The 27412-nt window shown below is 45.8% G+C and overlaps 2 protein-coding genes across 4 annotated transcripts in view; one reads left to right on the top strand and one right to left on the bottom strand.

The window, feature by feature from the left end:
• Positions 1 to 6075, top strand: part of kcnh3 (potassium voltage-gated channel, subfamily H (eag-related), member 3) — a 248801-nt gene extending 242726 nt beyond the window's left edge. For both annotated transcript variants that reach the window (XM_046369023.1, XM_046369033.1), the window contains 2 exons: positions 3004 to 3056; positions 3171 to 6075. The gene's annotated coding sequence lies outside the window, so the exon portion shown is untranslated. The remainder of the gene's footprint in view (positions 1 to 3003; positions 3057 to 3170) is intronic.
• Positions 6076 to 8448: 2373 nt separating this feature from the next.
• LOC124048313 (armadillo repeat-containing protein 8-like) overlaps positions 8449 to 27412 on the bottom strand; it is a 28366-nt gene continuing 9402 nt past the window's right edge. Inside the window, exons 6-23 of one of the 2 annotated variants that reach the window (XM_046368966.1) lie at positions 26114 to 26211; positions 25237 to 25329; positions 25056 to 25136; positions 24636 to 24711; positions 24286 to 24376; positions 24061 to 24121; positions 23462 to 23662; positions 23186 to 23281; positions 23013 to 23095; positions 20250 to 20331; positions 20035 to 20121; positions 15389 to 15481; positions 15012 to 15161; positions 14723 to 14818; positions 11767 to 11862; positions 9963 to 10056; positions 9477 to 9570; positions 8449 to 9371 (exon numbers count right to left, since the gene is read on the bottom strand). In XM_046368966.1, the coding sequence (XP_046224922.1) occupies positions 9338 to 9371; positions 9477 to 9570; positions 9963 to 10056; positions 11767 to 11862; positions 14723 to 14818; positions 15012 to 15161; positions 15389 to 15481; positions 20035 to 20121; positions 20250 to 20331; positions 23013 to 23095; positions 23186 to 23281; positions 23462 to 23662; positions 24061 to 24121; positions 24286 to 24376; positions 24636 to 24711; positions 25056 to 25136; positions 25237 to 25329; positions 26114 to 26211 (1706 nt within the window). In that variant the 3' untranslated portion in view covers positions 8449 to 9337. Of the gene's footprint in view, positions 9372 to 9476; positions 9571 to 9962; positions 10057 to 11766; positions 11863 to 14722; positions 14819 to 15011; positions 15162 to 15388; positions 15482 to 20034; positions 20122 to 20249; positions 20332 to 23012; positions 23096 to 23185; positions 23282 to 23461; positions 23663 to 24060; positions 24122 to 24285; positions 24377 to 24635; positions 24712 to 25055; positions 25137 to 25236; positions 25330 to 26113; positions 26212 to 27412 lie in introns of those variants that run through there. The other variant, XR_006841201.1, reaches the window with a different exon arrangement.

The following is a 27412-nucleotide window of genomic DNA, read 5'->3' as shown; positions in this document are numbered from 1 at the left end:
GCAAGGAAGAAGCCACTGCTCCAAAACCACCATAAAAAAGCCAGACTACGGTTTGCAACTGCACATGGGGACAAACATCATACTTTTTGGAGAAATGTCCTCTGGTCTGATGAAACAAAAATAGAACTGCTTGGCCATAATGACCATCGTTATGTTTGTAGGAAAAAGGGGGATGCTCGCAAGCCGAAGAACACCATCCCAAACGTGAAGCACGGGGGTGGCAGCATCATGTCGTGGGGGTGCTTTGCTGCAGGAGGGACTGGTGCACTTCACAAAATAAATGACATCATGAGGCAGGAAAATAATGTGTGTATATTGAAGCAACATCTCAAGACATCAGTCAGGAAGTTAAAGCTTGGTCGCAAATGGGTCTTCCAAATGGACAATGACCCTAAGCATACTTCCAAAGTTGTGGCAAAATGGCTTAAGGACAACGAAGTCAAGGTATTGGAGTGGCCATCACAAAGCCCTGACCTCAATCCTATAGAAAATTTGTGGATAGAACTGAAAAAGATTGTGCGAGCAAGGATGCCTACAAACCTGACTCAGTTACACCAGCTCTGTCAGGATGAATGGGCCAAAATTCACCCAACTTATTGTGGAAAGCTTGAACAAGGCTACCTGAAACGTTTGACCCAAGTTAAACAAAATAAAGGCAATGCTACCGAATACTAATTGAGTGTATGTAAACTTCTGACCCAATGGGAATGTGATGAAAGAAAGAAATCTCTCTACTATTATTCTGACATTTCACATTCTTAAAATAAAGTGGCGATCCTAATTGACCTAAAACAGGGTATTTTTTTACTAGGATTAAATGCCAGGAATTGTGAAAAACTGAGTTTAAATGTCTTTGACTAAGGTGTATGTAAACTTCCAACGTCAACTGTATGCGGATGACTCAACACTATACACGTCAGCTACCACAGCGACTGAAATGTCTCAACACTATACACGTCAGCTACCACAGCGACTGAAATGACTCAACACTATACACGTCAGCTACCACAGCGACTGAAATGACTCAACACTATACACGTCAGCTACCACAGCGACTGAAATGACTCAACACTTAGAGCTGCAGTTAGTTTCAGAGTGGGTGGCAAGGAATAAGTTAGTCCTAAATATTTCAAAAACTAAAAGCATTGTATTTGGGATAAATCATTCACTAAACCCTGAACCTCAACTAAATCTTGAAATTAGTCATGTGGTAATTGAGCAAGTTGAGGAGACTAAATTGCTTGGAGTAACCCTGTAAACTATCATGTTAAACTTGGAGTAACCCTGTAAACTATCATGTTAAACTTGGAGTAACCCTGTAAACTATCATGTTAAACTTGGAGTAACCCTGTAAACTATCGTGTTAAACTTGGAGTAACCCTGTAAACTATCATGTTAAACTTGGAGTAACCCTGTAAACTATCATGTTAAACTTGGAGTAACCCTGTAAACTATCATGTTAAACTTGGAGTAACCCTGTAAACTATCATGTTAAACTTGGAGTAACCCTGTAAACTATCATGTTAAACTTGGAGTAACCCTGTAAACTATCATGTTAAACTTGGAGTAACCCTGTAAACTATCATGTTAAACTTGGAGTAACCCTGTAAACTATCATGTTAAACTTGGAGTAACCCTGTAAACTATCGTGTTAAACTTGGAGTAACCCTGTAAACTATCATGTTAAACTTGGAGTAACCCTGTAAACTATCATGTTAAACTTGGAGTAACCCTGTAAACTATCATGTTAAACTTGGAGTAACCCTGTAAACTATCATGTTAAACTTGGAGTAACCCTGTAACCTATTGTTAAGTGTCATGGTCAAAACAGTAGCTAGGATCGGGAGAAGTCTGTCCGTAATAAAGTGCTGCTCTACCTTCTTTAACAGCACTAGTTTTGTCGAACATGGACCACAGTTCAGCCGTGTGGTCATGTGCCACAAAGAGGAACTTAGAAAATTGCAATTGGCTGAGAACAGGGCAGCACGGCTGGCCCTTGTATGTACAGAGAGCTAACAATAATATGCATGTCAATCTCTCCGGGCTCAAAGTGGAGTAGAGATTGACTTCACCACTACTTGTATTTGTGAGAGATATTGACATGTTGAATATACCAAGCTGTCTGTTTGAACTACTGGCACACAGCTCAGACACCCATGCATACCCTACAAGACGGGGGCGGGGTAGCCTAGTGGTTAGAGCGTTGGACGAGTAACCGGAAGGTTCAAACCCCCGAGCTGACAAGGTACAAATCTGTCGTTCTGCCCCTGAACAGGCAGTTAACCCACTGTTACTAGGCCGTCATTGAAAATAAGAATGTGTTCTTAACTGACTTGCCTAGTTAAATAAAGGTTAAATAAAAATAAACTTTAAAAAAATGTCACCTGAGGTCTCGTCACAGTCTCCAAGTCCAGAACAGACTATGGGAGGCACACAGTACGACATAGAGCCATGACTACATGGAACTCTATTCCACATCAAGTAACTCATGCAAGCAGTAGAATTTGATTTAAAAACAGATAAAAATACTGGAACAGTGGAGGACTGTGAAGCAACACAAACAGGCACAGACGCATGATAACATACACACACGTACAAATGGATTTTGTGTTGTAGTAATGTGGTAATAGAGTAGGGGCCTGAGGGCACACACTTGATATGTTGTGACATCTGTTGTGAATGTATTGTAATGTTTTTAAAATGCCTTAATTTAGCTGGACTACAAGAAGAGTAGCTGCTGCCTTGGCAGGAACTAATGGGGATCCATAATAAATACAAATACAATCTTCTCCCCACTAGTCTGTTGGTGCTCTCACTATCCAACACATATTTTAACAAGGAACTTACATCTCTCTGTGTGTGTGTGTGTGTGTGTGTGTGTGTGTGTGTGTGTGTGTGTGTGTGTGTGTGTGTGTGTGTGTGTGTGTGTGTGTGTGTGTGTGTGTGTGTGTGTGTGTGTGTGTGTGTGTGTGTGTGTGTGTGTGTGTGTGTGTGTGTGTGTAGGGATCCTGGAGCAGTCAGATATCAAGCAGAGTGTTTCTAAGCTGAGTGACGAGGTGAGAGGTTGTAGTTAGGTATCCTAGAATCCATATGAATCTTACAACATAAACACACAGTAACATAACACGTAAAACACCTAACTCTCAAGTGTCTGTCCGTCTTGTCCACAGATGAGCACTCTCTCCCAGCAAGTCTCTCATCTCAGCCAGGAGCTAAAGGAAATGACCCGCCTGCTCCGGCCCCTCCTCCTTGTGGCGCCTCAGCCAATCCTGACAGCCATAACGCCCAGCCTGACTCCACCCCCGAGCAGTGCCAACAAACCGTCCTCCAACACACCTCTGGTGGTCCCACCTCCAGCCCCGCCCTGCTCCCCGTCGCCCCACCCCCAACGAACGCAGTCCTGCTCACTATTGGATATGGACAGTGCTGACACGGGGAACGTGGGCTTGCCAAGTTGCCTCCTCCCAACCCCCCCTCCACAGAGGCCTCCAGCCCAGACCCAGTCTCCAATCTCCCCAGAGAGAAGTTCTAAGGACTTACCCCACTCCAACCCCCCTTCCCCTGGGACAGAAGACATGAGGGGGTCACCCCACCTCTCCAACCACACCACCTCTAGCAACAGTTTCCTTCCCTCTGCCCAGGACAGATGTACCCTAGCCTCTGGCACCATGTCCCCCTCCCCCTCCCTCTCTTTCTCCTTGTCCCTCTCCTCCTCCCCCTCCTGCTCTCCCTGCCAGGGTCCCCATCACTCACGATCTGGCAGCCACAGCAGGGGCCTGCTCCCCCGCCCCCTCCCAGGACAACACGCCCCCGCCTTCCTCCCATTGCTCCGCTCCTCCGTCACTCAGCTCCTCACCTGGAGACCATAAGCTGAAGTTGGTCTTCCCCTCTTCCTACTCCACTCCACTCATCCCTCCCCTCCCCTCTCTTTACCCCTCGACCCTCTCCCTGGGCCCGTTCTCCCTGGACTCTCTGAGGGGGGAGACGCAGGGGGGCACCAGGCTGGAGGCAGGACACCTGGCGCTGGAGATGCAGGAGAGGGGAGGAGAGAGGGGGGAGAGACGCTCCCAGATGATGGAGCACATCAGCTACATGGACGAGGAAGGGCCAGCTCTGTGACAGAGAGGCAGATGACATGCAAGAAGAAACAGCAGAGACAGAATGAAGAGAAGAGAGGAGAGTATGTAGCCCGCTCGTCCAGAATGCAACATTGAACCTGTGAGACAGACAGGCAGACAGACAGAGATCAAAATGACTATAGGTGGAAACCAATAGCATCACTGAAAAATACCCCACCAGGACAGTAGCAAGACACCAGTTCTAACAGTACTCTGATCAGGCACTCTGGTCATGTTAAAACAACACATCCTCCTCATCTATGGACTTCATGATGTCATAAGTGAAATGTGCATCCCTACTCCTCCTCTGACCAAATGTTCCCTACCAACCACCCCTTCATGACATCACAGACAGTACATAGGACTGAGAATGTAAACTCTAGTTCAACCTCTGTTATGTGGTTTCAAAATTATACTAACATCTATTGCTTGAATATCAACCACGGCTGACTTCAAATGAGGAGTTCATTTAACTTCAACTTAATGTTTCTTCAGAGTTTCTCTGATGCTTGTTATATGGGGGTGATTTGTTACATACATCTCCACAAAGAACACACACACACTTGCACTGTGGTCTTACATTATGTGACATCCTATAAGTCTCAATCCAGCCTACACACACAATCAGTTCTGTCCCTCCAACAAGTGGCCATATTCAACACAAGACAATCAGTGAGCTTACAAAACACATGGAACCAACCAAAACATGAAGACAACACCGCAGTAGGTCTGGAGGTAGAAGGGAGGGAGCCGGTGTGCCACAGAGGCCAGGTTTAGGTTTAAGAAGCCATGCATACGGGTGGGTGAGTGGAATATACAGTAGGTCTATGAGTGACAACCAGACTGTACAGTGAATGAGTTCCCACATCAACTCCAGCTTTAGGCATCCAGCCATTCGTGCCTTCTCCTTGGAACACACACACTGCTAGTCGTATACATCATATTGTCCACACCTGGTGATTATGTTGTGATTTACCGTTGACCATTAAGCCATTGACCATTACGAACGCCTTACTTTTATTTTGAAAGTCATTTATTTTATGTAGAATGTGTGTTAAAATCTCCTGTTGGGTTCGGGTGTTCTGGCCTTTTTTCGTCCATCGCTAGTTCAACCAGAGACATCTCAGCGTCATATCAAAGCCCACACGCACCAACACAAGCACACCAGTGGAGGCTGCTGAGGGGAGGATGGATAATAATGTCTGGAATGGCATAAATGGAATAAAACACATTTTATATTGTTCCATTTACTCCATTCCATCCATTAAACTCAATTCAAACCATTATTATGAGCCGTCCTCGCCTCAGCAGCCTCCACTGAAGCACGCACACACACACACCTGCCATGTCCGCAGCATCATCTGCATCCCATGTTTAAGTGTCAACCTCTGGATGACACAGGTTTATCCTACAAAGACACAAGTGGTCAGAGGACTAATTGTATTAGCATTGTCTGGTGCTCGGTGTACTAGGTGCACTGGAGTTGTTTTGGGGGGCACAGTCAGATTGAGATACTGGTTTCTATTTTCTGTAACGGGCTGAGGATGAGGATGAGGATGAGTCTGGGGATGAGGCTGGGGATGAGGCTGAGACTCAGGATGAGGCTGGGGATGAGACTGGGGATGAGGCTGAGACTCAGGATGAGGCTGGGGATGAGACTGAGGCTGAGGATGACTCAGGATGAGGCTGGGGATGAGACTGAGGCTGAGGATGAGGCTGAGGATGCGTGGAGATGTGTTGGAGGAGTGGCACACAAAGGGTGCAGGTCAGGGGTCAAGATGTTAATGCTTGTCACAGCTAAGTGCATGAGGAATGTGCTTGTTTCAGAACGAGGGGAGAGGGGGGTGGGCTTATTGTGCTGCCAGAGGTTTGGACAGGCTTAAGATGTATTTTATTAACTCTTACCAACTTTACCAGAAACACGATACAACAATAAACAAAGTGTTGTTTTATAAGATCCACTCTTCTGTAATGTTTTGTACCCGACTCTTTGTCTGTGATGTGATGTTCAGTGGTTTCACATCCCAGTTCCAAGGTGATTTAATCAACCAGGGTAAAATACCCTGGTACCCAGTGAACCTCCAACTGATGCACACGTTCAGTTGTCACACCTGGGACTCCTTTTTCACCTGCCCCACATTGATACACAACTTTGCTGTACCTCCACCTTGTCCGAGGACAACAAAAAAACACTACTCACTGACCAAGTCCATGTTTCAGGTCTGCATATATTTCAAAATGATAAGATTCATTCTATCAGAGCTTCAGTAAGGTTTGAAATGTCAGGGAGAGGAAAAGTCTGAGGGGAACAAACCAAACGGCTAAAAGTAAAGAACATTTAACATTTTATCCTGTTATGGATCCATCTTAGAGCCTCCTGAAAGGTAACAGACTAGAGAGTGTCAGAGTCACCCACTGACAATATAGTGACCCTCTACAGGCCGGGTCAGAGTCACCTACTGACAATATAGTGACCCTCTACAGGCCGGTTCAGAGTCACCTACTGACAATATAGTGACCCTCTACAGGCCGGTTCAGAGTCACCCACTGACAATATAGTGACCCTCTACAGGCCGGGTCAGAGTCACCTACTGACACTATAGTGACCCTCTACAGGCCGGGTCAGAGTCACCTACTGACAATATAGTGACCCTCTACAGGCCGGTTCAGAGTCACCTACTGACAATATAGTGACCCTCTACAGGCCGGTTCAGAGTCACCTACTGACAATATAGTGACCCTCTACGGCCGGTTCAGAGTCACCTACTGACAATATAGTGACCCTCTACAGGCCGGTTCAGAGTCACCTACTGACAATATAGTGACCCTCTACAGGCCGGTTCAGAGTCACCTACTGACAATATAGTGACCCTCTACAGGCCGGGTCAGAGTCACCTACTGACAATATAGTGACCCTCTACAGGCCGGTTCAGAGTCACCCACTGACAATATAGTGACCCTCTACAGGCCGGGTCAGAGTCACCTACTGACACTATAGTGACCCTCTACAGGCCGGGTCAGAGTCACCTACTGACACTATAGTGACCCTCTACAGGCCGGGTCAGAGTCACCCACTGACACTATAGTGACCCTCTACGGGCCGGTTCAGAGTCACCTACTGACACTATAGTGACCCTCTACAGGCCGGGTCAGAGTCACCCACTGACACTATAGTGACCCTCTACAGGCCGGTTCAGAGTCACCCACTAACACTATAGTGACCCTCTACAGGCCGGTTCAGAGTCACCCACTAACACTATAGTGACCCTCTACGGGCCGGTTCAGAGTCACCTACTGACACTATAGTGACCCTCTACGGCCGGTTCAGAGTCACCCACTGACACTATAGTGACCCTCTACAGGCCGGTTCAGAGTCACCTACTGACACTATAGTGACCCTCTACAGGCCGGGTCAGAGTCACCCACTGACACTATAGTGACCCTCTACAGGCCGGTTCAGAGTCACCTACTGACACTATAGTGACCCTCTACAGGCCGGGTCAGAGTCACCCACTGACACTATAGTGACCCTCTACAGGCCGGTTCAGAGTCACCCACTAACACTATAGTGACCCTCTACAGGCCGGTTCAGAGTCACCCACTAACACTATAGTGACCCTCTACGGGCCGGTTCAGAGTCACCTACTGACACTATAGTGACCCTCTACGGGCCGGTTCAGAGTCACCTACTGACACTATAGTGACCCTCTACAGGCCGGTTCAGAGTCACCTACTGACACTATAGTGACCCTCTACAACCGGTTCAGAATCACCTACTGACACTATAGTGACCCTCTACAACCAGTTCAGAATCACCTACTGACACTATAGTGACCCTCTACGGGCCAGTTCAGAGTCACCTACTGACACTATAGTGACCCTCTACAGGCCGGTTCAGAGTCACCTACTGACACTATAGTGACCCTCTACAGGCCGATTCAGAGTCACATACTGACACTATAGTGACCCTCTACAGGCCGGTTCAGAGTCACCTACTGACACTATAGTGACCCTCTACGTCCGGTTTCCCCAGATACAGGTTAAGCGTAATCCTAGACTAAGAATTATGCTCAATGGTGATTCACCATTGAAAGTGCTTTTTAGTCCAGGACTAAGATTAATCAGGGTCCAGTCCATCTACTACCATTGGGTTAACTGCCTTGTTCACGGGCAGAACGACAGAGTTTTACCTTGTCAGCCCGGGGATTCGATCCAGCAACCTTTCGGTTACTGGCCCAACGCTCTAACCATTAGGCTGCCTACCGCGCAGCCTAGTGTAAATAAGAATTTGTTCTTAACTGACTTGTCTAGTTAAATAAAAGGTTTAAAACATTTTTAAATATTTTATTGACCACAGGATCCTCCCATTGTTGCTCTGTTCACACCATAGAAACACACATCCTACTTCCTGTAGGAACCAGGATCAGAAACAGGAAGAAAACAAAGAGATGAAAAATCCCCAAAATATATTTATATGTTTATATATATTTATGAGGTATGTATACACACAAAAAAAGAAACCACCACACATTTCAAAATTAACAGTCTTTTTTACCCAAACGTGTCCTCTCCTGACATAAAGCTATTCAAATAATAATAATAGTAATATCAATAATGAATAATTAGCTAAATTAAAACAAGAGGAAGTGATGCTCCCACAACCCTGCCCTCCAAGTCAGAACCTTTAGTCCGTCAGAACCTTTAGTCCGTCTTTAGTCCGTCAGAACCTTTAGTCCAGCTCTGTGACGTCTTTCAGTTCATCTCCTCCATAACGAGTCCAAAAGCACCAAGGCCTCCTGGCCACAAGGTGGCGTTGTGCTGCGATGGCTGGCTGCTGTGCTGCACATTACTAATCCTTTCTTCCTTCACATCAAGTCCAAGAAGCAAAAACAAAATCTTCCCTTCTTTGAATAATTTAAAAAAAAATAATAATGAAACATACCCCCAGTTGGTGAGCAGCAAGCACTCGTTTCCCCATCCAACCGAGTCTTAAAGTCTCCGGCTGGGATGGAGGTCAGTATTGGGGTGATGAGGTGGAAGGGGACTCTGCCTCTGCAGCTCAAAAGGTGTCTTTGTGCAACCAAACAAAAACGGAAGATTAAAGTGAAGGAGATCAGAACAAAACAATGGCAGCAAGGAGGCAGGTCTCCTCCTGGCAGGCGGTTGGTTGGTTAGTTGTGTTGTTAGGGGAAACAACATCTGAGACTGCGCCCGTGTGGTCACGCCAGATAATGCTGCATCGCTGTTTTCGCCCTGAGAGAGACGGAGAGAGTCAGTACACTATCCTATAACATAATGAGCGCGTGTGTGTGTGTGTGTATGTGTGTGTGTGTGTGTGTGTGTGTGTGTGTATCACACCTTTCACAGAGGTTGGGGTCTAAGGCCTGGGTGAGTTTGTGCAGAATGTCTACAAAGCCCAACTCCCTCAGCTTGTCCTGACGCTCCTGGCAGCCTGAGAACAGAGACACCGACGTAGGAAGGTTAGAGGGGATGATGTTGGACCCGGAGGCAGAGACCAAGTCCAACAGTAAAGCATTGAACATTACATAACAACGGAGCTTGTGGAATGTTGAGCCTCCGGAACCTAGGGTTAATAACCCACCATGTTATTCTGGGCAGCCCACTGAGTGCCGCTCCTTTCTCACCCAGTGGAATCACAGATGAAAACCAGTGATGTAATGGAGCGTAAATACATTAGTGTACGTTACAGACCGTGCTTCATCTGAACTGCGGTTCAGAGTTGTATTAACTTGATCCACAATCTTTACCACTACATCACCAAGAACCACTAGCCCTTTCCTAGCTAACACACAGGTAACACCCCCCCCCCCAGCATGTAACAACCTGTCATGGCATCGGCCTCACTGCCCTCCTCATTCCAGATCAGGTTGGAGATACAGAATGTTGCTGCCAGCTGGAGCTTCACATTAGAGTGACCCTGAGAGGACACCACAGAGAACTGTTCTCAGTATTTGGTTTAGATGTGTCAATCTTATACAGTACCAGTCAAGTTGACACACACCTACTAATTCAATTATTTTTCTTATTTTTTTAAATTTTATTGTCCACATCGTAGAATAGTGAAGACGTCAAAATTATTAAATAACACATGTGGAATCATGTAGTACCCCCAAAAAAGTGTTAAAACAAATCACAATATATTTGAGATTCTTCAGAGTAGACACCCTTTGCCTTGATGACAGCTTTGCAGCACTCTTGGCATTCTCTCAACCAGCTTCATGAGGCAGTCACCTGGAATGAATTTCAATTAACAGGTGTGCCCTCTTAGAAGTTAATTTGTGGAACAATCAGTTGTGTTGTGACAAGGTAGGTGGGGTATACAGAAGATAGCCCTATTTGGTAAAAGTCCATATTATGGCAGGAACAGTTCAAATAAGCAAAGAGAAACGACAGTCCATCACTACTTTAAGACATGAGGGTCAGTCAATCCGTAAAATGTCAAGAACTTTGAAAGTTTCTTCAAGTGCAGTTGCAAAAACCATCAAGTACTATAATGAAACTGGCTCTCATGAGGACCGCCACAGGAAAGGAAGACCCAGAGTTACCTCTGCTGCAGAGGATAAGTTCATTAGAGTTAACTGCACCTCAGATTGCAGCCCAAATAAATGCTTCACAGAGTTCAAGTAACAGACACATCTCAACATCAACTGTTCAGAGGAGCCTTCGTGGTCGAATTGCTGCAAAGAAAGCTCTACTAAAGGACACCAATAAGAAAAGACTTGCTTGGGCCAAAAAACATGAGCAATGGGCATTAGACCAGTGGAAATCTGTCCTTTGGTCTGATTAGTCCAAATTTGAGATTTTTGATTCCAACCGCTGTGTCTTTGTGAGACGCAGAGTAGGTGAATGGATGTGTGGTTCCCACCGTGAAGCATGGAGGAGGAGGTGTGATGGTGCTTTGCTGGTGACACCCTCATGATTGATTTAGAATTCAAGGCACACTTAACCAGCATGGCTACCACAGCATTCTGCAGTGATACGCCATCCCATCTGGTTTGGGCTTAGTGGTATTATCATTTGTTTTTCAACAGAACAGTGACCCAACACACCTCCAGGCTGTGTAAGGGCTATTTTACAAAGGAGAGTGATGGAGTGCTGCATCAGATGACCTGGCCTCCACAATCACCCAACCTCAACCCAATTGAGATGGTTTGGGATGAGTTGGACCGCAGAGTGAAGGAAAAGCAGCCAACAAGTGCTCAGCATATGTGGGAACTCCTTCAAGACTGTTGGAAAAGCATTCCTGATGGTGCTGGGGGGAGATAATGCCAAGAGTGTGTCATTAAGGCAGAGGGTGGCTACTTTGAAGAATCTCAAATATATTTAGATTAGTTTAACACTTTTTTTGGTTACTACATGATTCCATATGTGTTATAGTTTTGATGTCTTCACTTATTCGACATTGTAGAAAATAGTAAAGACCAAGAATAAACCTTGAATAAGTAAGTGTGTCCAAATGTTTGACTGGTACTGTATGTAAAGAGAGAGGGTGAAACTCGTTCTAAATAAACATTACCCCACGTGGATACAAATATCAAGGTTGGCAACAGAGAGTTCAGCGAACTTGAGAACAAACCTATATTTTACTAGTATTGCTACAGTGGATCATGGAGGGAAGAGATTCTACCATGTAATATTTGATTTTCTGGAGGATGTCGTCATTGGTCATGATGAGTTCCTTGGCTGTGTTGCCATCGGCAATATTGGCTAGGATGCAGAGTGTCTGAAATATAGAGAGCAGTTAAAGGTTTTGTTCCCCTGTGTAGCTGACACATGCCAGATCATACACCACCTGGATAGGTATTTTACGTACCAGCTAACCACATCATATGTTACAGCAATCTGCTTACAGCAATCTGTTACACAATCATTGGTTGATGCATGCAATGTCTGAGCAGGCGAACCCGTTCTGACCTACAGTATGTTGAGGGGGGTCCTGCAGTATGTTGAGGGGGTCCTACAGTATGTTGAGGGGGACCTACAGTATGTTGAGGGGGACCTACAGTATGTTGAGGGGGTCCTGCAGTATGTTGAGGGGGTCCTACAGTATGTTGAGGGGTCCTACAGTATGTTGAGGGGGACCTACAGTATGTTGTGGGGGTCCAACCTGTTCCTTGACCTATAGTATGTTGAGGGGGTCCTGCAGTATGTTAAGGGGGACCTACAGTATGTTGTGGGGGGACCTACAGTATGTTGAGGGGGACCTACAGTATGTTGAGGGGGTCCTATAGTATGTTGAGGGGGACCTACAGTATGTTGAGGGTGGTCCTACAGTATGTTGAGGGTGACCTACAGTATGTTGAGGGGGACCTACAGTATGTTGAGGGGGTCCTGCAGTATGTTGAGGGGGTCCTGCAGTATGTTGAGGGGGTCCTGCAGTATGTTGAGGGGGTCCTACAGTATGTTGTGGGGGTCCTACAGTATGTTGAGGGGGTCCTACAGTATGTTGAGGGGGTCCTACAGTATGTTGAGGGGGACCTACAGTATGTTGAGGTGGACCTACAGTATGTTGAGGGGGTCCTACAGTATATTGAGGGGGACCTACAGTATGTTGAGGGGGTCCTATAGTATGTTGAGGGGGACCTACAGTATGTTGAGGGTGGTCCTACAGTATGTTGAGGGGGACCTACAGTATGTTGAGGGGGACCTACAGTATGTTGAGGGGGTCCTGCAGTATGTTGTGGGGGTCCTACAGTATGTTGAGGGGGACCTACAGTATGTTGAGGGGGGTCCTACAGTATGTTGAGGGGGACCTACAGTATGTTGAGGGGGTCCTGCAGTATGTTGAGGGGGTCCTGCAGTATGTTGAGGGGGTCCTGCAGTATGATGAGGGGGTCCTGCAGTATGTTGAGGGGGTCCTACAGTATGTTGAGGGGGTCCTACAGTATGTTGAGGGGGTCCTACAGTATGTTGAGGGGGTCCTACAGTATGTTGAGGGGGTCCTGCAGTATGTTGTGGGGGAACCTACAGTATGTTGAGGGGGACCTACAGTATGTTGAGGGGTCCTGCAGTATGTTGAGGGGGTCCTGCAGTATGTTGAGGGGGTCCTACAGTATGTTGAGGGGTCCTACAGTATGTTGAGGGGGACCTACAGTATGTTGTGGGGGACCTACAGTATGTTAAGGGGGACCTACAGTATGTTAAGGGGGACCTACAGTATGTTGAGGGGGTCCTACAGTATGTTGTGGGGGTCCAACCTGTTCCTTGACCTATAGTATGTTGAGGGGGTCCTGCAGTATGTTAAGGGGGACCTACAGTATGTTGTGGGGGGACCTACAGTATGTTAAGGGGGACCTACAGTATGTTGAGGGGGACCTACAGTATGTTGAGGGGGTCCTGCAGTATGTTGAGGGAGGTCCTACAGTATGTTGAGGGGGTCCTGCAGTATGTTGAGGGGGTCCTACAGTATGTTGAGGGGTCCTACAGTATGTTGAGGGGGACCTACAGTATGTTGAGGGGGTCCTACCTGCTCCTTGACCTACAGTATGTTGAGGGGATCTTACAGTATGTTGAGGGGGTCCTACCTGCTCCTTGACCTACAGTATGTTGAGGGGGTCCTGCAGTATGTTGAGGGGGTCCTACAGTATGTTGATGGGGTCCTACAGTATGTTGAGGGGGTCCTACAGTATGTTGAGGGGGTCCTACAGTATGTTGTTAAGTATGGGGTCCTACAGTATGTTGAGGGGGTCCTGCAGTATGTTGCAGTATGTTGAGGGGGTCCTACAGTATGTTGAGGGGGTCCTACAGTATGTTGAGGGGGTCCTGTTGGGTCCTACAGTATGTTGAGGGGTCCTACAGTATGTTGAGGGGGTCCTACAGTATGTTGAGGGGTCCTATAGTATGTTGAGGGGGTCCTGCAGTATGTTGAGGGGGTCCTGCAGTATGTTGAGGTGGTCCTGCAGTATGTTGTGGGGGACCTACAGTATGTTGAGGGGGTCCTATAGTATGTTGAGGGGGACCTACAGTATGTTGAGGGGGTCCTATAGTATGTTGAGGGGGTCCTGCAGTATGTTGTGGGGGACCTACAGTATGTTGAGGGGGTCCTATAGTATGTTGAGGGGGACCTACAGTATGTTGAGGGGGTCCTATAGTATGTTGAGGGGGACCTACAGTATGTTGAGGGGGTCCTGCAGTATGTTGAGGGGGTCCTGCAGTATGTTGTGGGGGACCTACAGTATGTTGAGGGGGTCCTATAGTATGTTGTGGGGGACCTACAGTATGTTGAGGGGGACCTACAGTATGTTGAGGGGGCCCTACAGTATGTTGAGGGGGTCCTACAGTATGTTGAGGGGGTCCTACAGTATGTTGAGGGGGTCCTACAGTATGTTGAGGGGGTCCTACCTGCTCCTTGACCTACAGTATGTTGAGGGGGTCCTACAGTATGTTGAGGGGGTCCTACCTGCTCCTTGACCTACAGTATGTTGAGGGGGTCCTGCAGTATGTTGAGGGGGTCCTGCAGTATGTTGAGGGGGTCCTGCAGTATGTTGAGGGGGTCCTGCAGTATGTTGAGGGGGTCCTGCAGTATGTTGAGGGGGTCCTACAGTATGTTGAGGGGGTCCTACAGTATGTTGAGGGGGTCCTACCTGCTCCTTGACCTCGATGTTGTGTTCCCCCTCCAGGATCAGAGTGACCGTCTGCATGATCTGCTTCCCATGGGAACTCATGATCTGGTCTATGTGCTGAGAGAGAGAGAAATAGTTTTTGTCTTTAAAGGAGTTTGGAGAGCTGTGTGTGTCTGTCTGTCTGTCCGTCCGTCCGTCCGTCCGTCCGTCCGTCCGTCCGTCCGTCCGTCCGTCCGTCCGTCCGTCCGTCCGTCCGTCCGTCCGTCCGTCCGTCTGTCCGTCTGTCTGTCCGTCGGTCTGTCGGTCTTACAGGTCGTGTGGAGAGCAGGTTCCGTAACAGGCCCAAGGTCTTCATCAGGACGTTAGTGTCCGGGTCAGAGAGCAGACGGAAAAGCTGCTCCGTCCCCAAAGCTCTCACAATCTCCCCTTTCACCTTCTGGTCTGCCTGGAACGCCATGTTCTAAACACAAACACACAAACAAAAGGGTGTAGGTTAGACAGACACTACCAAAGCTCTGGTTGGAAGATTGTCAGCTGAAGCGTTCCCTCACTGCTTGTTCTCTACTGATTCTGAGAATCCTCCAGCCAAGATCGCTAAGAAACCTGGGAAGTTTGGTTATGCAACCTTTTGTCGAGGTAAAGTGGGCGAGCAGAGCAAGACAGAGAGGGGGTAAAGTGGGGACTCACCATGAGAGCCCAAATGCCGTTGACCCTCAGGGCTGGACTGTCACTCTGGGTCAGACTGCACAGTAACTCTACCACCCCTGACTCCAGGATAGGCTGCAGACATACACAACACATGCACTTACTCCCACTGGTCAAGATACACGGCAAATATACAACCTGACAGCTAATGTTTAGTCCTAAAAAGTCAAGCAAATTTTACTGAGTTGAGTTTGTCGACCAATCTTGTAGTGGTCTAGGTAACAGTAGTAGTGTTGTATTGCTGCCTACCACTAGGTAACAGTAGTGTTGTATTGCTGCCTACCACTAGGTAACAGTAGTAGTGTTGTATTGCTGCCTACCACTAGGTAACAGTAGTAGTGTTGTATTGCTGCCTACCACTAGGTAACAGTAGTAGTGTTGTATTGCTGCCTACCACTAGGTAACAGTAGTAGTGTTGTATTGCTGCCTACCACTAGGTAACAGTAGTAGTGTTGTATTGCTGCCTACCACTAGGTAACAGTAGTAGTGTTGTATTGCTGCCTACCACTAGGTAACAGTAGTAGTGTTGTATTACCACTAGGTAACAGTAGTAGTGTTGTATTGCTGCCTACCACTAGGTAACAGTAGTAGTGTTGTATTGCTGCCTACCACTAGGTAACAGTAGTAGTGTTGTATTGCTGCCTACCACTAGGTAACAGTAGTAGTGTTGTATTGCTGCCTACCACTAGGTAACTAGGTAACAGTAACAGTAGTGTTGTATTGCTGCCTACCACTAGGTAACAGTAGTAGTGTTGTATTGCTGCCTACCACTAGGTAACAGTAGTAGTGTTGTATTGCTGCCTACCACTAGGTAACAGTAGTAGTGTTGTATTGCTGCCTGTATTGCTGCCTACCACTAGGTAACAGTAGTAGTGTTGTATTGCTGCCACTAGGTAACAGTAGTAGTGTTGTATTGCTGCCTACCACTAGGTAACAGTAGTAGTGTTGTATTGCTGCCTACCACTAGGTAACAGTAGTAGTGTTGTATATTGCTGCCTACCACTAGGTAACAGTAGTAGTGTTGTATTGCTGCCTACCACTAGGTAACAGTAGTAGTGTTGTATTGCTGCCTACCACTAGGTAGTGTTGTATTGTGCCTTGTAGTGTTGTCATTGCTGCCTACCACTAGGTAACAGTAGTAGTGTTGTATTGCTGCCTACCACTAGGTAACAGTAGTAGTGTTGTATTGCTGCCTACCACTAGGTAACAGTAGTAGTGTTGTATTGCTGCCTACCACTAGGTAACAGTAGTAGTGTTGTATTGCTGCCTACCACTAGGTAACAGTAGTAGTGTTGTATTGCTGCCTACCACTAGGTAACAGTAGTAGTGTTGTATTGCTGCCTACCACTAGGTAACAGTAGTAGTGTTGTATTGCTGCCTACCACTAGGTAACAGTAGTAGTGTTGTATTGCTGCCTACCACTAGGTAACAGTAGTAGTGTTGTATTGCTGCCTACCACTAGGTAACAGTAGTAGTGTTGTATTGCTGCCTACCCACTAGGTAACAGTAGTAGTGTTGTATTGCTGCCTACCACTAGGTAACAGTAGTAGTGTTGTATTGCTGCCTACCACTAGGCCACAGTAGTAGTGTTGTATTGCTGCCTACCACTAGGTAACAGTAGTAGTGTTGTATTGCTGCCTACCACTAGGTAACAGTAGTAGTGTTGTATTGCTGCCTACCACTAGGTAACAGTAGTAGTGTTGTATTGCTGCCTACCACTAGGTAACAGTAGTAGTGTTGTAGTAGGTAACAGTAGTAGTGTTGTATTTGTATTGCTGCCTACCACTAGGTAACAGTAGTAGTGTTGTATTGCTGCCTACCACTAGGTAACAGTAGTAGTGTTGTATTGCTGCCTACCACTAGGTAACAGTAGTAGTGTTGTATTGCTGCCTACCACTAGGTAACAGTAGTAGTGTTGTATTGCTGCCTACCACTAGGTAACAGTAGTAGTGTTGTATTGCTGCCTACCACTAGGTAACAGTAGTAGTGTTGTATTGCTGCCTACCACTAGGTAACAGTAGTAGTGTTGTATTGCTGCCTACCACTAGGTAACAGTAGTAGTGTTGTATTGCTGCCTACCACTAGGTAACAGTAGTAGTGTTGTATTGCTGCCTACCACTAGGTAACAGTAGTAGTGTTGTATTGCTGCCTACCACTAGGTAACAGTAGTAGTGTTGTATTGCTGCCTACCACTAGGTAACAGTAGTAGTGTTGTATTGCTGCCTACCACTAGGTAACAGTAGTAGTGTTGTATTGCTGCCTACCACTAGGTAACAGTAGGTAACAGTAGTAGTGTTGTATTGCTGCCTACCACTAGGTAACAGTAGTAGTGTTGTATTGCTGCCTACCACTAGGTAACAGTAGTAGTGTTGTATTGCTGCCTACCACTAGGTAACAGTAGTAGTGTTGTATTGCTGCCTACCACTAGGTAACAGTAGTAGTGTTGTATTGCTGCCTACCACTAGGTAACAGTAGTAGTGTTGTATTGCTGCCTACCACTAGGTAACAGTAGTAGTGTTGTATTGCTGCCTACCACTAGGTAACAGTAGTAGTGTTGTATTGCTGCCTACCACTAGGTAACAGTAGTAGTGTTGTATTGCTGCCTACCACTAGGTAACAGTAGTAGTGTTGTATTGCTGCCTACCACTAGGTAACAGTAGTAGTGTTGTATTGCTGCCTACCACTAGGTAACAGTAGTAGTGTTGTATTGCTGCCTACCACTAGGTAACAGTAGTAGTGTTGTATTGCTGCCTACCACTACCACTAGGTAACAGTAGTAGTGTTGTATTGCTGCCTACCACTAGGTAACAGTAGTAGTGTTGTATTGCTGCCTACCACTAGGTAACAGTAGTAGTGTTGTATTGCTGCCTACCACTAGGTAACAGTAGTAGTGTTGTATTGCTGCCTACCACTAGGTAACAGTAGTAGTGTTGTATTGCTGCCTACCACTAGGTAACAGTAGTAGTGTTGTATTGCTGCCTACCACTAGGTAACAGTAGTAGTGTTGTATTGCTGCCTACCACTAGGTAACAGTAGTAGTGTTGTATTGCTGCCTACCACTAGGTAACTACCACTAGGTAACAGTAGTAGTGTTGTATTGCTGCCTACCACTAGGTAACAGTAGTAGTGTTGTATTGCTGCCTACCACTAGGTAACAGTAGTAGTGTTGTACCACTAGGTAACAGTAGTAGTGTTGTATTGCTGCCTACCACTAGGTAACAGTAGTAGTGTTGTATTGCTGCCTACCACTAGGTAACATTGCTGCCCACCACTAGGTAACACCACTAGGTAACAGTAGTAGTGTTGTATTGCTGCCTACCACTAGGTAACAGTAGTAGTGTTGTATTGCTGCCTACCACTAGGTAACAGTAGTAGTGTTGTATTGCTGCCTACCACTAGGTAACAGTAGTAGTGTTGTATTGCTGCCTACCACTAGGTAACAGTAGTAGTGTTGTATTGCTGCCTACCACTAGGTAACAGTAGTAGTGTTGTATTGCTGCCTACCACTAGGTAACAGTAGTAGTGTTGTATTGCTGCCTACCACTAGGTAACAGTAGTAGTGTTGTAGTGTTGTATTGCTGCCTACCACTAGGTAACAGTAGTAGTGTTGTATTGCTGCCTACCACTAGGTAACAGTAGTAGTGTTGTATTGCTGCCTACCACTAGGTAACAGTAGTAGTGTTGTATTGCTGCCTACCACTAGGTAACAGTAGTAGTGTTGTATTGCTGCCTACCACTAGGTAACAGTAGTAGTGTTGTATTGCTGCCTACCACTAGGTAACAGTAGTAGTGTTGTATTGCTGCCTACCACTAGGTAACAGTAGTAGTGTTGTATTGCTGCCTACCACTAGGTAACAGTAGTAGTGTTGTATTGCTGCCTACCACTAGGTAACAGTAGTAGTGTTGTATTGCTGCCTACCACTAGGTAACAGTAGTAGTGTTGTATTGCTGCCTAACCACTAGGTAACAGTAGTAGTGTTGTATTGCTGCCTACCACTAGGTAACAGTAGTATTGTGCCTACCACTAGGTAACAGTAGTAGTGTTGTATTGCTGCCTACCACTAGGTAACAGTAGTAGTGTTGTATTGCTGCCTACCACTAGGTAACAGTAGTAGTGTTGTATTGCTGCCTAACCACTAGGTAACAGTAGTAGTGTTGTATTGCTGCCTACCACTAGGTAACTAGGTAACAGTAGTAGTGTTGTATTGCTGCCTACCACTAGGTAACAGTAGTAGTGTTGTATTGCTGCCTACCACTAGGTAACAGTAGTAGTGTTGTATTGCTGCCTACCACTAGGTAACAGTAGTAGTGTTGTATTGCTGCCTACCACTAGGTAACAGTAGTAGTGTTGTATTGCTGCCTACCACTAGGTAACAGTAGTAGTGTTGTATTGCTGCCTACCACTAGGTAACAGTAGTAGTGTTGTATTGCTGCCTGCTACAAGGTAACAGTAGTAGTGTTGTATTGCTGCCTACCACTAGGTAACAGTAGTAGTGTTGTATTGCTGCCTACCACTAGGTAACAGTAGTAGTGTTGTATTGCTGCCTACCACTAGGTAACAGTAGTAGTGTTGTATTGCTGCCTACCACTAGGTAACAGTAGTAGTGTTGTATTGCTGCCGGTCTCACCTCTTTGCTGGGGGAGAACTCCAGCAGCAGATTGCATAGTGTAGAAGAGGCCATGACCAGCACCTCGTCTGGAGCGTTCTGTAACAACTACACACAGAGAGAGAAGAGTACCTTCAGTCTTAATAATAGCCCCAAATATTGGCCATTTCCTCTGTAGCTTACACAAACATGATGTGACTATGTAGAGATGTAGAGGGTAATACTAGAGTACAGACCTTCATAAGGGGTTTCCATACTGCGTGGTCGTGAAAACTAGTCCTCAACTGCTGGACTGACCGGGACAGACTGTGAAGACACCTGGACACAGAGTGAAACAGAGGAAGAGTCAGATATCTTAGTTACAAGGAGATCTTCATAGGCTAAGAGGGAAACAGTTTCAATATACAAATCCTTTGACTCTATGGGTCAACTGGACAAAATAGTTTTTTGGTTTTATAGTGATAGGGCCTCTATACTACGTTAGGGGTATCTTGTATTTTACAGACTACAACCACACATTTTGTGACAGGCAAATTAATAAAAGCATGAAAGGAAAATAAAAACGGGCCAGGGTAATGAATGAAACAATGGTAGGGGTAATGAAACACGGGTAGGGGGAATGAAACACGGGTAGGGTTAATGAATGAAACACAGGTAGGGGTAATGAATGAAACACGGGTAGGGATAATGAAACACGGGTAGGGGTAATGAAACACGGGTAGGGGTAATGAATGAAACACGGGTAGGGATAATGAAACAATGGTAGGGGTAATGAAACACGGGTAGGGGTAATGAATGAAACAATGGTAGGGGTAATGAAACACGGGCAGGGGAAAATGAAACACGGGTAGGGGTAATGAATGAAACACGGGCAGGGGTAATGAATGAAACAATGGTAGGGGTAATGAATGAAACAATGGTAGGGGTAATGAATGAAACACGGGTAGGGGTAATGAATGAAACACGGGCAGGGGTAATGAATGAAACAATGGTAGGGTTAATGAATGAAACACGGGTAGGGGGAATGAATGAAACACGGGTAGGGGTAATGAATGAAACACGGGTAGGGGTAATGAATGAAACACGGGTAGGGTTAATGAATGAAACACGGGTAGGGTTAATGAATGAAACACGGGTAGGGGTAATGAATGAAACACAGGTAGGGGTTATGAATGAAACACAGGTAGGGGTTATGAATGAAACACGGGTAGGGGTTATGAATGAAACACGGGCAGGGGTAATGAATGAAACACGGGTAGGAGTAATGAAACACTGGTAGGGGTAATGAATGAAACACTGGTAGGGGTAATGAATGAAACACAGGCAGGGGTAATGAATGAAACACGGGCAGGGGTAATGAATGAAACACGGGCAGGGGTAATGAATGAAACACGGGCAGGGGTAATGAATGAAACACGGGCAGGGGTAATGAATGAAACACGGGCAGGGGTAATGAATGAAACACGGGCAGGGGTAATGAATGAAACACGGGTAGGAGTAATGAAACACTGGTAGGGGTAATGAATGAAACACTGGTAGGGGTAATGAATGAAACACAGGCAGGGGTAATGAATGAAACACTGGTAGGGGTAATGAATGAAACACAGGCAGGGGTAATGAATGAAACACGGGCAGGGGTAATGAATGAAACACGGGCAGGAGTAATGAATGAAACACGGGCAGGGGTAATGAATGAAACACGGGCAGGGGTAATGAATGAAACACGGGCAGGGGTAATGAATGAAACACGGGCAGGGGTAATGAATGAAACACTGTCAGGAGGTAATGAACATGAAGCGCAGAGAACTGAAAGAAGGCATAAATCTTATTGCTTGTGTATGTTTTTGTTTACTGTCATTGTTGTTGTTTGTTGGTTATTATATGTTTGTTACATTTAGAAATTCAGATATATGTACTATTTGTTTATGTTTACCTGAAAAAAGGAATATTATATAATAATAAAAATTCTATATAGACACACACGTCAAAAGTTTGGACACACCTACTCATTCACAGGTTTTTCTTTATTTTTACAATTTTCTACTTTGTAGAATAATAGAAGACATCAAAACTATACATATGGAATCATGGGGCGGCAGGGTAGCCTAGTGGTTTAGAGCGTTGGACTAGTAACCGGAAGGTTGCTAGTTCAAATCCCCGAGCTGACAAGGTACAAATCTGTCGTTCTGCCCCTGAACAGGCAGTTAACCCACTAGGCCATCATTGTAAATAATAATTTGTTCTTAACTGACTTGCCTAGTTAAATAAAGGTTTAAAAAAAATGTAGTAAAGATTTTAACAAAAAGTGTTAAACAAATCAAAATATATTTTATATTTTACATTCTTCAAAGTAGCCACCCTTTGCCATGATGACAGCTTTGCATTCTTTCAACCTGCTTCATGAGGTAATCAGCTGGAGTGCATTTCAATTACCAGGTGTGTCTTCTTAAAAGTTCATTTGTGAAATGTATTTCCTTCTTAATGAGTTTGAGCCAATCAGTTGTGTTGTGACAGGGTAGGGGTGGTATATATCTGGTAAAATACTGTTGTTTTATTTCTTTACCTATCTATTGTTCACCTAATACCTTTTTGCACTATTGGTTAGAGCCTGTAAGTAAGCATTTCACTAAGGTTTACAATTGTTGTATTCAGCGCACGTGACAAATAAACCTTGATTTGATGTGATGGTTGCTGATAATGGGCCTCTGTAGATATTCACTTTTTTTTTTTAATCTGCCGTTTCCAGCTACAATAGTCATTTACAACATTAACAATGTCTACACTGTATTTCTAATCAACTTGATGTTATTTTCATTATTATTTTCATTATTATTTAATTATTATTATTTTTAAATTAGCTTTTCTTTCAGAAACAAGGATATTTCTAAGTGACCCCAAACTTTTGAACGGAAGTGTATATATATATATAAAATAGAGAGGAACAGAATGTGACAGGACACTCAGTGGAGAGCAGAGAAGGAGAGATGCTCTTTGTGTACCTGACGGCTGCTAGCCGCACCTTGATGCTGGATTCTGACAGGCCGCTCACTATCCTGTCCATCATGTTCTCGGTCTCTGTGATCTGAGGAGGGAGAAACAGGAGCGGGGGTTACGAGAAGGACACTTCTAAAAGTGGCTGGGTTAGGGTGGGTGCGTGTACTGTTGAAGTCACCTTCTTGCGGATGTCTTCATCGTTGGAGCCCAGTGAGGCGTACAGCTTGAAGGCAGCTTGCCTCAGCTCATGTGCGTGCTTCAGGTCGTGATCCAACTACAGATAAATAAACATTTAAATAAACCATTATTTTTAGATAAAATAGATTTTTTGTCCAAATGAAGGACTGTGGTGTTCTTTTCTCACCACAGTTTCAGTGTTTTCCTGATGGTCACTGTTTTCTCTGCCTTGTAAGACTGCCTGGCTAGGTTCAATGACTACAGTCCAGTGTCTCACCCTCTTGATGTCAGTGATGGCGCTGACAGAGCTGGGGTATTTGAAGTAGTCAGCCAGCATGGCCACTAGGTGGTCGGTTACACTGGCGATCCTCTGCAGCTCCACATCGGGCTCCATCAGGTAGGCCAGGGTCTCTGCCCCCTCCACACGCTCCTCCAACAGACGCTCCTTACTGCACATCCTCACCAGGCACGGCAGGGTCTACAGACAGGGGTGGAACCAGAGTTCTACATACAGGTTGGCACTTGTTGGGATGACTCATGTCCTAGAGGCAGCTCTGCAGGGTGGTCACTAGCTGGCACAGCCACAAAGTCATCAAATCTGATTTTAACCCTAACCACACTGCTAATCTTGTGCCAAACCCTAAACTTAAATTATTACAAAAAGCTACATTTTGTTTCCATAAATGGTTTACGTTATAGACAATTTTGACTTTGCATTCTGGCACATCTAGTGGAAACCGCTCTGCTTCCAGGACAAGATCCATCCCAACAAATGTCCGCACGCACGCACGCACGCACGCATGCACGCACGCACGCACGCGCGCACGCACACATCAGTATTGGATTGAGTCGTTACAAGCAAACTAGTATAATCACCTTTAAAACAATGCACCTGTCATCTGTTCTGATGGCTCCTGCTCGACACATGTATGTTAGACTGGGGGGGGGGGCAGAAAGAGAGAGAGGGAGAGAAATGTCACCTTCAGAAAGAAAAACACTTTCACACACTTAACTTCAGTCCGCAGATTCACACCTACTAGCACTTACGTCGACATGGTCAATCGCAGCACACTTAGTTTAATAGTCAAGTGAAACACTCACCACTTGGCTGCTGTGAGCTGCATTTCAATGGGCAGATCCCTTTGCAACATTCTGACAAACACCTGAGAGAGCAGATCCCCATCAACCAGCACTGAGAACAGAGAGGAGAACATAGATTTGTATCGTAGCATCATAATACTATATTATCACCATCTGACAACATGTCTGCTACCATGACGATAACACTGTAATGGCAATAACAGAACACCTCTGACACAGAGTAAACTAGAATCTGTCCCAGTTAGGTCTCAGAGCAGGCAAGAATGAAATAGCGAGAGAGAAAGAGAGGGAGAGAAAAGGGAGAGAGAGGGAGGCAGGGAGAGAGAAATAAAAAGGAAAAGTAGTCTTACCATTCACCAATGTCATGGAGACCTGAGTGTTCTCATAGGCCAGGACTGAGAAGCATTTTAATGCCTGCATACGTACCTGTATGGCATGAGAGAACCAAAGAAAGAGAGGTAGTGAGATAACAGGGGGGAAAGGGGAGAGAGGGTGAGAGAAAGGGTGAGATGTTAATACAATTCAATTCAAGGGGCTTTATTGGCATGGGAAACATGTGTTAACATTGCCAAAGCAAGTGAGGTAGATAATATACAAAACTGAAATAAACAATAAAAATTAACAGTAAACATTACACATACAGAAGTTTCAAAACAATAAAGACATTACAAATGTCATATTACGTATATATACAGTGTTGCAACGAGAGATGTGAGAGATGAGAGATGGTTGAACTGAGACAATGGGTGAGTAATAGTTTCAAACAGTACCTTATAGGAGAGAGAGATGAGCATGGGAGCAATGTTCTGGATCGCCCCGTGGTTAAACAGAACCGTCTGATGCTCTGGACTCTACAGAACACACACACACATAACTGAGTCATTCCTCAGACAGACTAATTAACATGTCTTCTACTAGATGACCGTTTTAAATGTGTACTGCTGTACTGACCTTGCAGCAGTGGGAGAAGATCTGGGTGATGTAGTCCTGCGTCCGCGGAGACCGACTCAGCAGGGACATCAAGTGGGGAATCACAGTGGGGTCCTGAAGGAGACAGACACTGTGACTGTCCACCCGGCTCAGAACACACGGCTCAGATTCAGAACACACGGCTCAGATTCAGAACACACGGCTCAGATTCAGAACACACGGCTCAGATTCAGAACACACGGCTCAGATTCAGAACACACGGCTCAGATTCAGAACACATGGCTCAGAACACACGGCTCAGATTCAGAACACACAGCTCAGAACACACGGCTTAGATTCAGAACACACGGCTCAGATTCAGAACACACGGCTCAGATTCAGAACACACGGCTCAGATTCAGAACACACGGCTCAGATTCAGAACACACGGCTCAGATTCAGAACACACGGCTCAGAACACACAGCTCAGAACACACAGCTCAGATTCAGAACACAAGGCTCAGATTCAGAACACACGGCTCAGATTCAGAACACACGGCTCAGAACACACGGCTCAGATTCAGAACACACGGCTCAGATTCAGAACACACGGCTCAGAACACACGGCTCAGAACACACGGCTCAGATTCAGAACACACGGCTCAGAACACACGGCTCAGATTCAGAACACACGGCTCAGATTCAGAACACACGGCTCAGAACACACGGCTCAGAACACACGGCTCAGAACACACCGCTCAGAACACACGGCTCAGATTCAGAACACACGGCTCAGAACACACGGCTCAGAACACACGGCTCAGAACACACGGCTCAGATGAGTGCTAGAGAGAGCATGTTGTAATATTACGTTACACCCCTATGGATGTGTATCAGAGAACAAGTGACTAAGACTTACAGTGTAGAGCAGCTGCACTGGGGTGACTGGACTGATGAAGACTGTCCTGAGGCAGCGAAGACAAGCCTCGATGAAGACCAGGTCTGGACATACCAGACCTGCATATACACAGAGAGCATAAGTCACTGATCGAATCACATTTTATTAGTCACATGCGCCGAATACAACAGGTGTAGACCTTACAGTGAAATGCTTACTTACCTAACCAACAATGCAGTTAAGAAAAATAAGTGTTAAGTTCAAAATAAAAAATTAAGTAATTGAAGAGCAACAGTAAAATAACAGTAGTGACGCTATATACAGGGGGTACCGGTACAGAGTCAATGTGCGAGGGCACCGGTTAGTTGAGGTAATATGTACATGTAGTTAGAGTTAAAGTGTCTATGCATAGATTATAAACAGAGAGTAGCAGCAGTGTAAAAGAGGGAATGGGGACAATGCAAATAGTCTGGGTTGCCATTTGATTAGCTGTTCAGAACTCTATGGCTTGTGGGTAGAAGCTGTTAATTAGCCTTTTGGACCTAAATTTGCAGTAGCAGAGAGAACAGTCTACGACCAGGGTGGCTGGAGTCTGACAATTTTTAGGGCCTTCCTCTGATACCGCCTGTTATAGAAGTCCTGGATGGCAGGAAGCTTGGCCCCAGTGATGTATTGGGCCGTACGCACTACCCTCTATAGTGCCTTGTGGTCAGAGGCCGAGCAGTTGCCGTACCAGGCAGTGATGCCACCAGTCAGGATGCTCTCGATGGTGCAGCTGTATAACTTTTTGAGGATCTTTTTAGTCTCCCGAGGGGGAATAGGCTTTGTCTTGCCCTCTTCACGACTGTTTTGGTGTGCTTGGACCATGATAGTTTGTTGGTGATGTGGACACCAAGGAACTTGAAGCTCTCAACCTGCTCCACTACAGCCCCGTCGAGGAGAATGGGGGCGTGCTCGGTCCTCCTTTTCCTCTAGTCCACAATCATCTCCTTAGTCTTGATCACGTTGAGGGAGAGGCTGTTGTCCTGGCATTGTCTCTGACCTCCTCCCTATAGGCTGTCTCATTGTTGTCAGTGATTAGGCATACCACTGTTGTGTCATCAGCAAACTAAATGGTGTTGGAGTTGTGCCTGGCCATGCAGTCATGAGTGAAGAGGGAGTACAGGAGGGGACTGAGCACGCACCCCTGGGGAGCTCCAGTGTTGAGGATCAGTGTGGCGGATGTGTTGCTACCTACCCTCACCACCTGGGGGGCAACCCATCAGGAAATCCAAGATCCAGTTGCAGAGGGAGGTGTTTAGTCCCAGGGTTATTAGCTTA

This window comes from Oncorhynchus gorbuscha, linkage group LG01 (genome assembly GCF_021184085.1).
Source record: "Oncorhynchus gorbuscha isolate QuinsamMale2020 ecotype Even-year linkage group LG01, OgorEven_v1.0, whole genome shotgun sequence".
In the NCBI taxonomy this organism is placed as follows: Eukaryota; Metazoa; Chordata; class Actinopteri; order Salmoniformes; family Salmonidae; genus Oncorhynchus; species Oncorhynchus gorbuscha.
The sequence above is the reverse complement of the archived record's forward strand: the minus strand, read 5'-3'. Positions and strand labels throughout refer to the sequence as shown.